The 13,712-nt window shown below is 39.5% G+C and overlaps 1 protein-coding gene across 1 annotated transcript; it reads right to left on the bottom strand.

Moving 5' to 3' along the window:
- Window positions 1-4,760: 4,760 nt before the first annotated feature.
- On the bottom strand, window positions 4,761-9,276 carry LOC148861844 (P-loop containing nucleoside triphosphate hydrolases superfamily protein). The gene is made up of 12 exons (XM_088982341.1): window positions 9,087-9,276; window positions 8,896-8,976; window positions 8,600-8,703; window positions 8,422-8,521; window positions 8,054-8,317; window positions 7,556-7,835; window positions 7,277-7,438; window positions 6,445-6,660; window positions 6,291-6,328; window positions 6,008-6,171; window positions 5,793-5,906; window positions 4,761-5,681 (listed from the first exon to the last, which is right to left on the bottom strand). Exons 1-12 carry the CDS (start codon window positions 9,091-9,093, stop codon window positions 4,950-4,952), a joined length of 2,262 nt encoding a protein of 753 aa, XP_088838467.1. The 5' UTR covers window positions 9,094-9,276; the 3' UTR covers window positions 4,761-4,949.
- Window positions 9,277-13,712: the final 4,436 nt, after the last annotated feature.

Below are 13,712 nucleotides of genomic sequence, written 5' to 3' on the forward strand. Positions count from 1 at the left end.
CTCAGATACAATAGACCTTTCACTTTCAAGAAGATACACTAGAATGACCAAAATACCCCTGATCGAGCATTCTAACACTCCCCCTCAAGCTGGAGAGTATATATCATATAGTCCCAGCTTGTTACAAATGTAATCTATTCTTCCCCGAGACAATCCCTTTGTGAAGAGACTTGCCCACTGATTTCATGAGCTCACATAAGATGTAGTTATTACCCCACTTATCACTTTCTCTCTCACAAAGTGACAATCCACCTCAATATGTTTAGTTCTTTCATGGAAGACAGGATTGGATGAGATGTGAACAACAACTTGGTTATCACAGTATAGTTTCATGAGTTTGTCAATTGAGAATCCCATCTCCTATAGTAAGTTCTTCAGCCATACTAGTTCACATGTGGTATGGACCATAGCCCTGTACTCTGCTTCTGCACTACTTCTTGCCACCACTGTTTGCTTCTTGCTCTTCCAAGTTACAAGATTGCCACCCAGGAAGGTACAATACCTTGTGGTTGATCTCTTGTCTGATATAGAGCCAACCCAATCAGCATCTGTATACCCTACTATCTCAAGAGTTCCTCTCTTTTGGTATAACAAACCATGACCTAGAGCACCCTTTAGGTACCTAACAATTCTCAGAATAGCTTCCCAGTGAGGAACCCAGGGATGTTGCATAAACAGACTCACCACACTCACAACAAATGATATATTTGGTCGGGTAATGGTCAGGTAGTTCAACTTTCCCACCAACCTTCTGTAATTTCCAGGATCATCAAACTCTTCACCTGCATCCACACTTAACTTGGCATTGAGTTCCATAGGAGTCTTTGCTGGTTTAGCACCTAACAACCCTATTTCTTCAAGTGGATCAAGAACATATTTTCTCTAACATAGGTTGATCCCTTGTTTTGACATCGTAACCTCTATTCCTAGAAAATACTTTAGCTTCCCCAGATCTTTCATATTGAAGTGGTTCTATAAGAATTTTTTTATCCTGTCAATTCCAGTTATGACAATATCATCCACATACATGGCTAGCAAGATTTTCCCATCCTTTGAGTTATAGCTGAACATAGAATGATCAACCTGACACTGTTTCATCCCAAAGGCCTTCACCACTTCACTGAACCTACCAAACCATGCATGTGGAGATTGTTTCAGTCCATAGATTGCCTTTTTGGGCCTGCACACCTTACCAGTCTCCCCCTAAGCAACAAACCCTGGTAATTGCTCCATATACACCTCCTTAACAAGATCACCATGTAGGAAGGAATTTTTTATGTCAAGTTGTATGAGAGGCCAATCATACATAGCAACTAATGAGATCAACAAACGAACTGACCCAATTTTAGCCACAGGAGAAAATGTGTCCATATAGTCCACACCATATAACTAAGAATAGCCCTTGGCCACTAACCTTGCCTTCAATCATTCCACACTGCCATCAGGAAGATGTTTCATTGTATAGACCCATTTACACCCAACAGTGTGCTTACCAGGAGGAAGAGTGGTGAGTTTCCACGTGTGATTATGTTGTAGAGCAGAGAGTTCTTCTTCCATGGCTTGTCGCTACCTTGGGGAGGCAAGGGCTTCCTATACAATCTTGAGAATGGGAACCGATGAGAGTAATGATATGAACTTGTAATGAGAAGCAGAAAGGTGAGTAGTGTAAACATAGTTTGAAATGGGATGAGAAGTACAAGTGCATTTACTTTTTCGCAAAGCAATAGGTAGATCAAGATCTGAGGGAGAAGGAGCAGGAGCAGGATCTTTCGACAGGTGCTGAAGTGGAGGAGGGGCCGAAGCACTTCTGCGGGTATACACTTGAGTAATTGGCGGTCTCTCTGTAGTAACTGGCATATGATGTGCATCGACAGTAGGAATGGGAGCTACTGGAAGAGTGTCCACAACCGGTACAAGAAGAGGAACCACATGGGGAGAAGAAGAGGCCGCGACATCTGAGAAAAATGGAACTGATTCAAAGAATGTGACATCATAGCACACAAACAATTTATGAAATTTTGGGTTATAACACTTATACCCTTTATGAGTTCTTGAGTAGCCAAGAAAAATACACTTCGTAGCTCAAGAATCTAGCTTGTCCACTTTAGGCCCCAAGTGTTGAACAAAGTAAACATAACCAAAGACTCTTGGGGTGAGAGGAAATGGAGACAAAGTGGGAAACAACACAAAGAAAGGGGATTGACTTCCAAGGATTGACATGGGCATCCAATTTATCAGAAAACATGATGTAAGAACAACATCACTCCAAAAGTGCTTTGGGACATTCATATTGATCATCAAGGACCGAGCAATTTAACTGTGTGCCCCTCTAAGCCACAATGTGTACATTTCCTCTAAGCATTACTCCTTCCTTTTTCACGGTCTCCCCCTGACTCTCGGCCACCAGTCTGGCCACTAGCCCAGTTAAACATGTGTCCACCACGGTTGCTTGGAGGGCCACTACTGCCCCCCCCACTTCTACTTCCACGGCCACTCCCTTTAGTCACTACCAAACCAGATCTATCAGAAAAGGAAGAATGTTCTACCGGCTCAATGGATGTCCTCTTAAGATGGGCAAAAACTTCTTCAAGTGAGGGGTGAGTTGATCCCCCCAACATTTGTGCTCTGACAGGCTCATACTCAGCCTTCAAGCCCACAAGAAACCTAGTCACATCAAGCTGTTCACGTTGCTGTTGTTGGATCTGGATATCTGATGTTAGATGGTGATACACATTTAGCTCATTGCGGATGTCCCTCAAACATGCATAATACTCTTCTAAGCTTTGACTTCCTTGCTTCAAATTGAAGTACTCTTGGTATAACTGATATACCCTAGTTGTGTTGTCTTGTCCAGAGTACAACTTTTTAACATGATCCCAGATTTCTTTGGCTGTGTCTAGGAACATGAAGTTCACACTAATCTTTGGTTCCATGCTGTTCCAAAGCCATGTCATTATCTGTGCATCATCTTGTTCCCAATCACTAAACCCAGGGGAATTAGAGGAAAGTTTCTCCTCTCTCACATGTTTACTTTCCTCTTGGCCTTCAAGAACACCTCCACAGATTTTGCCCATGGTACATAGTTCTCACCATTCAACTTGATGGATGTGATATGAACACTTAGATAATCTAGACAAAGCATGATGCTGGTTTTGTTGTCATTCCCATATGCAAACGAAGCCATCTCAATTATTTCACCTTTGAATATACACTACAATCTCACACTCTTCACAAGACTTATCTCACTTATGATACTACCAACTTCACATACTTCAACTGCACATTACACACTACACTCTAAAGCTGAAATCATTCAGTCAACACATCAAACACTTGGACTGCATACTGCAGAACTAATTACACACAAGGTCTAGGAGTTCACTTTTAAGCATTTAGAATCATAGATATGTCAGCCACCACAACACAACCATCACCACACCACTACTATCGTGGACTTCAACAATCTACTACTCTTCTTTCAGCATACATGCGAGCAAGAAAACAAAGGAACATGACTGATATGTGTATCAGTCTCACCCAACACCACAACAACTAACTTTTGAAGCACAAAAAATTAGCATTCACAATCCATTTTTGAGCACACGACAGTAGTGTCCATACCTGTATACGTCCAACCTTCTTCGTACACTGAATAGAGGGTCAAGTATACCACTTCAACGACCACCACAACACCAGCTAGAGGCATTCTCACCTCTAGACCCTTAAAACGACAACTCCTTTTCAGCCCTTTATCGAGTCTCCAATCAGGTCAACTGTAGGATGATGAAACCTACTGTGAAGCTGGCAGCGAACCCAAGAAGAAGACAATAGCAAGAAAACACGAAACCTTATTGCTTTGATACCATGTGAATAAACCCTAGTTGATTCTAGGTCAAAGTAGAGAAGAAGAAAGAAGAAAGAAAAGAGGAAAAATAAGAGTATTTGGCCAGACTAGAAGAGAGAATATGAAAAATCCCTCTCCTAGCCAACCCACTTGAATTTTATTCATAAAACTTAGAGTTACAAGAAAGACTATTTTGTCCCTCATAGAAGATGGGACACATAACTTAAACTCATATACAATAGACCTTTCACTTTCAAGAAGATAAACCAGAATGACCAAAATACCCCTGACCGAGCATTCTAACAACCTTGAAAGTTGAAACCCTAAGGTGGTTGGAAAATTCTTCAAACCCAAAGACTATCATCTAATGGTGAACCAGTGAATTACAACATCCTCAAAAAGCTACTTATTAATCCTTGCTTGTGGAAAACATATTCATATCTAAACAAAGAGAGAAAAGAAAAAGCAGAAAGCAAATACAATTGATTGTGTACTAACCTATATCTAATTCAGAACTCCTAGACATTTGACTTGCCACAGGGGGCACCTCAAAAGTGACTCAAAACCATGGCAAGCCAGCGCAGACCCAACATTATCTTATATCCTCCTCAATTGACTGTGAAAATGTTTCTATTTTTTTCTATTTTTTATAACGAAAACAACTGCCATGTATTTACCAAACCAACATGGGAGTTTGAAATCCCCTCTAAATGGTTTACACCAGATACCAACTTATGTTGACATCCATCAATCCCAATTAACATCAACCCACTCGGTAATGGTTTCCCTCTGATCAGAAGTCCCTTTTCAAGGAATTGTGTTCAGAAAACCATGATGGCATCATGATTGCAATCATCCAATAAAACTTATTGCAGAAACAGGACAGCAGTTCTATTCATGAGGTTTCCATCTCTGGGGGATCAAAACACAGCACCATTCAAGCTATATTTTATAGATCATTTCAGGACAAATGCTCAATATGGATTTTTGACCTACGAGTTACAGCCACTTAAAAGTGAAAGCATCACCTTCATTATAGGGAAAATCCAAGTAAAAAAATAAAAATAAAAAACTTGATTATGTAATACAGTTAGTTGTGTGTGAATCAAGAAGGCTGTAGGGACCTTCTATCATTTTTCAGACCTCTCAGCTTAAGTGGGCTCCATATGAAGTGTCTCTTCTGCAGTGCAACCACTGTTGGATGCTTTGGCTTCCAAGAGCTGGTCTGTGTTGGGGGACTTCCCAAGAATTTACTCTTAGAGACAACTGGTGTTGCCTCCGCGGCTGCATTCCTCAGTCCTGGTAACGGTGAGAATATCCTTGAAACCCTCCGAACCATCCTTGTATCCTTTGCAAATGATCGTCCACCCATATCACCAACATTTTTTGATCGGTTCAGTGGCGTCATCATTGGATTTAAGTGGGATTCAGGGCGAAGAGTTGCAATCGAGATTCTCCTCTTGGGCTTCTCAACCTGTGTTGTTGTCTCTGGAGGTCTGACAGCAATCGAGACCCGCCTCCTTGGCATCATCAGAGTCCTGGTGGAAGTTGCTGTTGTTTTCTTAGACAAATTCTCTCTATCCTCTGTTGATATCGAGGCAAGTGTTGTAATTCCAGTTTTGCGAAGTGGAGCTGGAGGAGGCAATAGGTTGGTGATTCCTCTCAGTGGCAATCTAGGTTTAGAAGGACCCAATGGCGGTTTCTTCTGTGTTGCAGCCTTTTGACCAAGTTGTTGAGATGCCAATACTGATGATTTAGTGAATGGAGCAGCAGCTTTAGTTTCCTGTTGGAGTCTGGCTTTCCTTTCTTCTGCTAACTGGTTTTCAAGGTCTCGAACCTGTGAAGAAGTTTCACTTATTATGTTAACTAATGGGATTAAAACTTGAGCTGAAATTGATGAATAATGAATAAAATAAGCTGCTTGCTTCTTCCTCCGATTTATTATCACCTTTTCCTGAAGGTTTCTGCAGAGATGTTCTCGGGCTGCAAACCTTAATTGCAATGACTGCAAACTGTCTTGTAGTTTTTTTGTTTCTTTCTCATCTTGCTTTAGCTTCTCTGCCTGTCAGTAATATAACAGTTGAGATGCATATATTTTGACACACATAAAGGATTTCATTTTGGTAGATCAATCATGTAATTTATATGAAGTAAGTGATGTACCATCTGTTTGTACTTGAAAAGCTCAGTGGGATCTCCCTGCTTACGAGCAGGGCCATGCTCAATTCCCCTCACTCTACTGGCAAAGTTCAGAGAGCAAATCGTCTCTCCCAAGTCTGCAGCACTTGGGCTAATCTGTACAAACATTAGAGTCTTGCAATCTCCTCCTGCGCGTTGAGTCCCAGCTAGCGTTAAGTCGTTGAGAAAGGAAAAGAAGGTCCAGAAGAAAACAACATACAGAAAGAGAATTACGAAGGTAAACTTCAAAATAAGGGAGTAAGCTCACCTAGAGAGCTTTGCAACAAATGGGTGAGCTTTGAATTCCTGCTTAAACAACAAAGTTGACAAAAACAATTAGGAGAAACAAATGTAAACAGATGCAAAGAAATATCTGAGCCTCTGATGTGTTTGTGTGTGTTAGAGAGAGAGAGAGAGAGTGCCTGTATGGAATGTGGGCTGTCTTGGATGCTAGAGCAGAAATAACATCACCAAGTGCCGAGAGGGACTTGTTAATGAACTGTGACTCCTTCAACCTTTCTCCCTCCACTTCAATTCTTCCAAGACGCTCACTACCTGCCAGGTCTACCAGCCAAAGGTGGCTCCTGGTCCTCTGCCCATTTATCAAATTCTCGCCCTTAACAGTTATACGCAACAGACTGCAGTCAGAGGATTTGGTCGTTAGCCACATAAAAGGAATATTCTGGTCATCTTCACGTATCAATTTTGAAACCATTTTTTAATCTTCACTTAACCCATTGGACATTGGCTTTTGCTGCTCAAGACTAAACTCTTCAGACTAGATTCTATTCACCCCTTAGACTTTTCTGATTCTTGTAAACACTTAAAATTCCAAAACCCGGGGGGGGGGTGTCAAACCAAAGGAATATTTTGGTCATCTTCACGCATTAGTTTTGAAACCATTTTTTAATCTTCACTTAACCCATTGGACATTGGCTTTTGCTGCTCAAGACTAAACTCTTCAGACTAGATTCTATTCACCCCTTAGACTTTTCTGATTCTTGTAAACACTTAAAATTCCAAAACCCGGGGGGGGGGGTGTCAAACCAAAGGAATATTTTGGTCATCTTCACGCATTAGTTTTGAAACCATTTTTTCATCTTCACTTAACCCATTGGGCATTGGCTTTTTGCCGCTCAAAACTAAAATTCCAGGGGAGGGGGGAGTCAAACCATAATAAAGAGGTTAACAATTCCAAACCCAGCCAGCAAGAACTAACTACAGAAAAGGAAGATTGGGAAATCAATACAATACCAGTGTGAGCGGCTACTGAGTTCATTAGCATTAGTTGATCCAACAGATCTGGCACAGCTTCCGGTCTTAAGCAGCTCCCACACCTCATCTGTGGAATATACCCGAGCTTCAACTAGTCCCGGAACCTCCTGGGTCCCCTCTGCTGCTTGCTTTACCTCTAACCTTTTGTTAATTTTCAAGTAGTGCAACAAAATGTAAGCCAATTTGTTCTCTCTCCACTTTTTAATTGAAATGAAAACTACCCATTTCTCTAATTTATCAAAGGTGAAGACTACTTACTTTTTTGGAGGTTGATTGGGATTCTCCACCAGAAGATCCCTAATCTTCTCATTGTATACCTCTAGCATACTCACGAACAATTCGTATTTCATAGTACTACATCTCTCTTTGGAAATTCTAAACAACTCCTCCAAGGTCCTATAGTTAACTCCTCTATTCTCAGGTGTTCCTTCCATTGTAAATGTCTTCCCAGTTCCTGTCTGCCCATAGGCAAATATACAGACATTGTATCCATCCAACACCGAGGTCACAACAGGTAAAGTCTGAGCAAAGACAGCCTCTGGAGATTTTATTAGTCAAACAAAAGGATATAAATCAGTAAATAAATTAACTAGGTTAAGATCTTTATAGAGGCAAACCATAGATCTAAATTGATAAATTACACCAAGAAAAATTGATAAAAATGTCAATGGTTTTTCTTCTAATCTTTACCTTCCCAATTGCAGAGTAGCAAAATCTAAACTAAATGTATTGGACATAAAAAGAAATAAGGTTTACCTTGATTGTCCTTAGGTCCAAATATATGATCAAACTTGAATTGCTTTCTAGACGAGTCAGAACATATAATCTGTAGCTCAGTTTCTTGAGATGGATCGAACTCTACCACTGAAGAAGAACCACTTGCAATTTCATCTTGGTTTAAAGGCCTACATCTGCAGAAGACCCTTATGTTGCCCTTAAGCTCAATTACTTCGTTATAGAGTCGCTTCCGCTCAGAGCTTTCCTCAAGATACTTCTTCTTCAGTGTTTCATGTTCAGTCCCTGAAAGCAAGAATAAGAATCATCAGGGAGTGGCAAGAAGATCCATCACTAAAACGTAAACAGGGAAAGCAAGAACCATCAGGAACCCGATTCACAAAACGTACCGAGAATCTGAAGAGAGGACAAGACATCGGAGCCAAGAAGTGACTCTGCACTGATGTCCTTGACGACATCAGAAAGAATCATGCGCTCTTTCTTCAAATTCTGCAACAGGAAAGTTAGAAGTCAGTATTCCCTGCTACTGATATTGGACTTCTGGGATTAAACTTATCATGAGTCTACCTGTAGTGTCGTGCTCATGGCATCAATCTTCTTCAACAATGGAAGGCCACGCTGTTGATCCAATAAGTTTTCTTGGCTTCCAGTTATGGTCTTGCCGCCCTCTTCTGAAAAAAAAAAACACTAACCAGTAAATTTCAGAGACAAAAATGAAATTGCAAAAGAGAAATAATTCCAGATCAAGGGAAGAAAGAAGAATTGCACAAGTTGGGTTCACCGAATTTCATCTGAAACGAAATCCTGACAACACAAATCAAAATTTAAACAAGCAACAAAGCGGAAATCAAAGATATACTAACCCAAGTCAGAACTCGGTGGAGGATTTAGTTCATGATCTGTAACGATTTCGTATTTTTCCGGCACAGTATCTTGGCTTTTTTCTGAAACACCATTCACGCATTTCAGATCATCGATTCAAAAAGGAAAAGAAAATGAAAGAAAAAATAACAGGGAGAAAAGAAGAAATCGAGGAGATTAGAGGATTCTGTACCTTCCATGGCGTGATTGTTCTTGAAAAGCAAATTTCAGAGCTAGTGTGTTTCTCTGCGAGCGAGAGCGAAAGCGAGAGAGAGAGAGAGAGATTTCCTTTCTTCAAAGTTCAAACGGTCATATAGGGTTTTGGTTTCGATTCGATTTTGAATTATAAACCAATATAGGCCGTTGGATGGGAGGCTCCGTTTAACGGCTACTTCGGGAGCCTTCTTTGAATCATTTAACGAGATGGTCTTTAAACGGACAGAGTTACAGAGGTTGGGACATTTGTTGTCACCGTGCGTTGGAGTTCACATATGCGCCCCACAAAAGTGCGCCCCACTGCATTGACTTGGGCAAGGTTCAAAGTATAGACACGTATTGTTCCAGGACCTCTCCATACGCCCCTACAGTGGGTGTATTGGAGTCTGACCGGTTCAGGGGTGGAAGAGCTCTAAACTGGCCCCCCTGAATCAGTTTTGAAAAAATTAAAAAAAGCGAAAAAAATGTATTGATTCGCCCAATACGCCCGATACACCTCTATTGATGTATTGGACATATCGATATTTTGAACCTTAGAATTGGGATATGCTCTTCACACATGGCGCCTCACAATGACATCACAGACGCATTCCACCGTGCATTGGGAACATCCATAAATAATAACACGCAAGTACGGGAGTTCCAATGTACGGTGGGGTGTGCCTGTAAGATTGGTGTGAGACACCATGTGTGAGGAGCAGATCCAATGCTTGTCCCAATCATATATGGGAAACAACTAGCGATGATAGTAAATGTTGAGACATCATCACGAGATGAGTATACAGTTGGGGTGTGCTGTGGAGCATTGTGAGGCACCCTTTTGTGGGGTGCAATTGTGAACTCCAAGCGTTGTAGGCTTGTAGCTGAACTAAATTGATTTAGGTGAAGGTGGAATGAATGAATTCACATCTGCACCCTATAGAATATCCTGACAGTTGGAAAATGGGGTCATTGTAACTTTGGAGGAGAAGCTCTGAAGAGCGTCTGAAGACATTGTCTTTAGAACGTTATTTGCCTCCACTCAGTTTCACCGAGTTTGTTGTTGGGTTACAGGCAAATCCGTTCCTAGGATACAACAGAGCCTTGGGCGAGAATCTGCAACCGACAAAGTTGAAGAATCTCCAAAGAAACCTTCTATGAGACTGTAGTAGACCGGATTGAGAAAGAGAGAGAAAGTGGATTTCGAAAATGTGTGTTTTTGAAGTCTGATTCATGCTCCTTAAATAGTTAATGAAGAGGTATTAAGAAAAGGTAGGTGTTGGTTCAGAGAAGGCACCTTGAACAGTCATAATTTCAAACATTGTGACTATTTAAAAAGTAATTTACAGTTAATGACTGTTAACTTTGATCTCATCAACGGTGATCAATGGTCAGCATCGCACCAAAACCAAAGCTGCCCTTTGCGAGTTACGTGGGTGTGCGCGAAGTGTGAGCAGAGTGCACCTCTAAAGCACTTTATTGCGACGCACACACGCGCGCATACGCGCCGCGTGGTATCAAACCCCCATACTCTCCTCTACTATTTCTAAGGAATGTAAATCAACTCTTATTAAAATACTTGAACACAAAGCTTATAATTTTCCAATGTGGGACAAGTTCAAAACTGAGTTTTGTAAGAGAAAAGCTAATTTTTCAATCAAGTGTGCATGTGCAATTTCTCATGTAATTAACCAATCAAACCCATTGAATTTAATCTCTTGTGAGATTAAAATCTAACAATCTCCCACATTGATTGATCAATTACATAGTTTTCTCTCAATCCAAACTATTATGACACAGTTATGCATACAAAAGGTGTTTATCAACTTAAACCTTTTGTTAGTATAGATATCTCAGAGCCTTGTCAAAGTTATTGGTGGTAAGACCTTAAACGAATTACTCTCAAGGCAAACCGGAGACACCCATACACAAAAAAATGTCCAATCTCCGCAAGAATTTCAAGTTTTGCTCAACACAGTTATGGCCATGTGCTTCTTTCCTGGTTTCATGAACAATCCCGAGAGCAAACCCAAACTCTCATGAGAAGCGGCACCACTTCTATGTTCACATAGGTGAAGTTCCACTATGTTTTCCGTTATTTGACACATTTTAGAACTTCATTAAGAGTTTAACTCAACCTCTCATCATAACGGACGACACTTTTATGTTGTGATGGGAAATTTCTCAATGTCAGTGCTAACAATCACATTGCTGTAACTTGTTGCTACCCATTAAACCCAATACTAATGGTTTTTCAGTTCAGGTCAAGTTACCATTACAGGTGACTAAGTAAAAGGTTTTAATCCCATATCTTTGGTTGTCATTCTTACCAATTCTCTAGCCAAATCCATGGTAAGAGGATCAACAAAGTTTTTACTTGACCTCACATAGGTTATAGTGATGATTCCATCTTGAATCAGTTGCCTAACAAATTCATATCTCAGACTTATATGTTTGGACTTACCATTGTAGGTACAACTGTAGGCTCTTGACAGAATTGTCTCATTATCACAGTAAATGGAAATTGGAGGCATTAGACTAGGCCAAAGTTTTATATCCAATAATAAATTCCTAATCTATTTAGCCTCTTTTCTAGCACCCGCTAAGGCTATGAATTCAGATTCCATGGTCGAGTGAGATATACAAGTTTGCCTCTTGGGATGCCCAAGAGATCGCACCCTCACCAAGAACAAAAATCCATCCAGAGGTGAACTTGTTATCTCCATTACCAGTAATCCAACTTGCATCAGTGTACCTTTCTAGTACAGCTGGATAATCATAGTAAAACAAGCCAAGTTCCAAGGTTCTCTTGAGATACCCAAGAACTCTTCCAATTGCCTTCCAGTGCTTTGCACCGGGATTACTTGTAAACGACTGAGTTTATTTACTGCAAATGCAACATCAGGTCTAGTACAAAGCATAGCATACATCAAGCTTCCTACTGCACTAGCATACTCAAGTTGTGCAATTGCTCTACCAATATTTTCTACTAGTTTTATAGTAGAATCAAATGGCGTGCTATATTCTTTAAACCCTAAATGCTTAAATTTCTCAAGTACTTTCTCAATATAATGTGATTGGCTTAATGCATAACCCTATTATTTTTTTTAACTTTTATTCCCAAGATGGTATCTACTTCTCTTAAATTTTTCATCTTGAAGACAGAGGATAAGTAGTTTTTTAGTTTCATTTATACCAACCATATTTGTACCCACAATAAGCATATCATCAACATAAAGACATACAATTACTCAATAATTTTCAGGGAATTTTGAGTAGATGCATCTATCAGCACTATCTACTTCTCTTAAAATTTTCATCTTGAAGACAGAGGATAAGTAGTTTTTTAGTTTCATTTATGCCAACCATATTTGTACCCACAATAAGCATATCATCAACATAAAGACATACAATTACTCAATAATTTTCAGGGAATTTTGAGTAGATGCATCTATCAGCACTATTATGTTTAAAACTAAAAGCTAAAATGAAAGAATTAAAATTTTCATATCACTGTTTAGGTGCTTGTTTTAATCCATATAGTGATTTAACTAGTTTACAGACTTTCTTCTCATTTCCAGGAAGAACAAATCCTTTTGGTTGTTCCATATAAACCTCATCATTTAAATCATCATTTAAGAAAACAGTTTTAACATCCATTTGATGAACAAATAAGTGATAAATGTATGCTAATGCTATGAGTGTTCTAATAGAAATTGTTCTAGCCACTGGTGCATAGGTTTCAAAGTAATCAATCCATTCATTTTGACTAAATCCTCTGGCTACCAATTTAGCCTTAAAAATTTGTACAGTTCTATCAGTGTTGTATTTTCTTCTAAACACCCATTTACATTTTATTTGTTTTGATCCTAGTGACAGGTCTATTACCCATGTGTTATTTGACATATTGAATCCATTTCATCATTTATAAATTACATCCAAAAAGCAGCTTCTCTAGAGGCCATGGCCTCACTGCAGGTTTTTGGATCATTTTCAATATTCAGGACAATGGGTATTTTATTTAAAATATTCTCTCTATCAGCCTCAACCAAAAACACAATTGACTGAGTAGAGATAAAATCTGAACCTAAGTATTTCTTTGTTCTTTGTCTTTGACTTCTTCTAGGTCCTATTGTATGTGTTACAAATGTGTTATTTCTTCTTTCAGTCTCATTATTATCAACAGGTATTGAGATTTGAGTTTCTCTTTCAGGTTCTCTGTCATTTTCTGTAGATTTAGAACACTGTTTATTTTCAAAGAATTCAACATCTCTAGTTTCAATTATTATGTTGGACTCTAAGTCTAAAAGCCTATAGGCCTTGCTATGTTCTACATATCCAACAAGCATACTTCTCTTAGCTCTGTCATAATTTGATTCTTTTAGGATCTAGAACTCTATAATATGCTAAGCACCCCCACATTTTTAGATATGTTAAATTAGGCTTTCTTCACGTCCATAATTCATATGGGCATTTGTTATCAACTCTAGAAACAATTCTATTATGTAAATGATAGGCTGTTAGGAGTGCTTCCCCCCCACAAGTTTAAGGGTGCATTAGCTTTTAACAACATGTAGTTTATCATTTCTATAAGTGTTCTATTTTTCCTTTCGCCAGGCCATTC

Source organism: Nelumbo lutea, chromosome 4, assembly GCF_056320005.1.
Source record: "Nelumbo lutea isolate HS-2025 chromosome 4, American lotus-T2T, whole genome shotgun sequence".
Lineage (NCBI taxonomy): Eukaryota > Viridiplantae > Streptophyta > Magnoliopsida > Proteales > Nelumbonaceae > Nelumbo > Nelumbo lutea.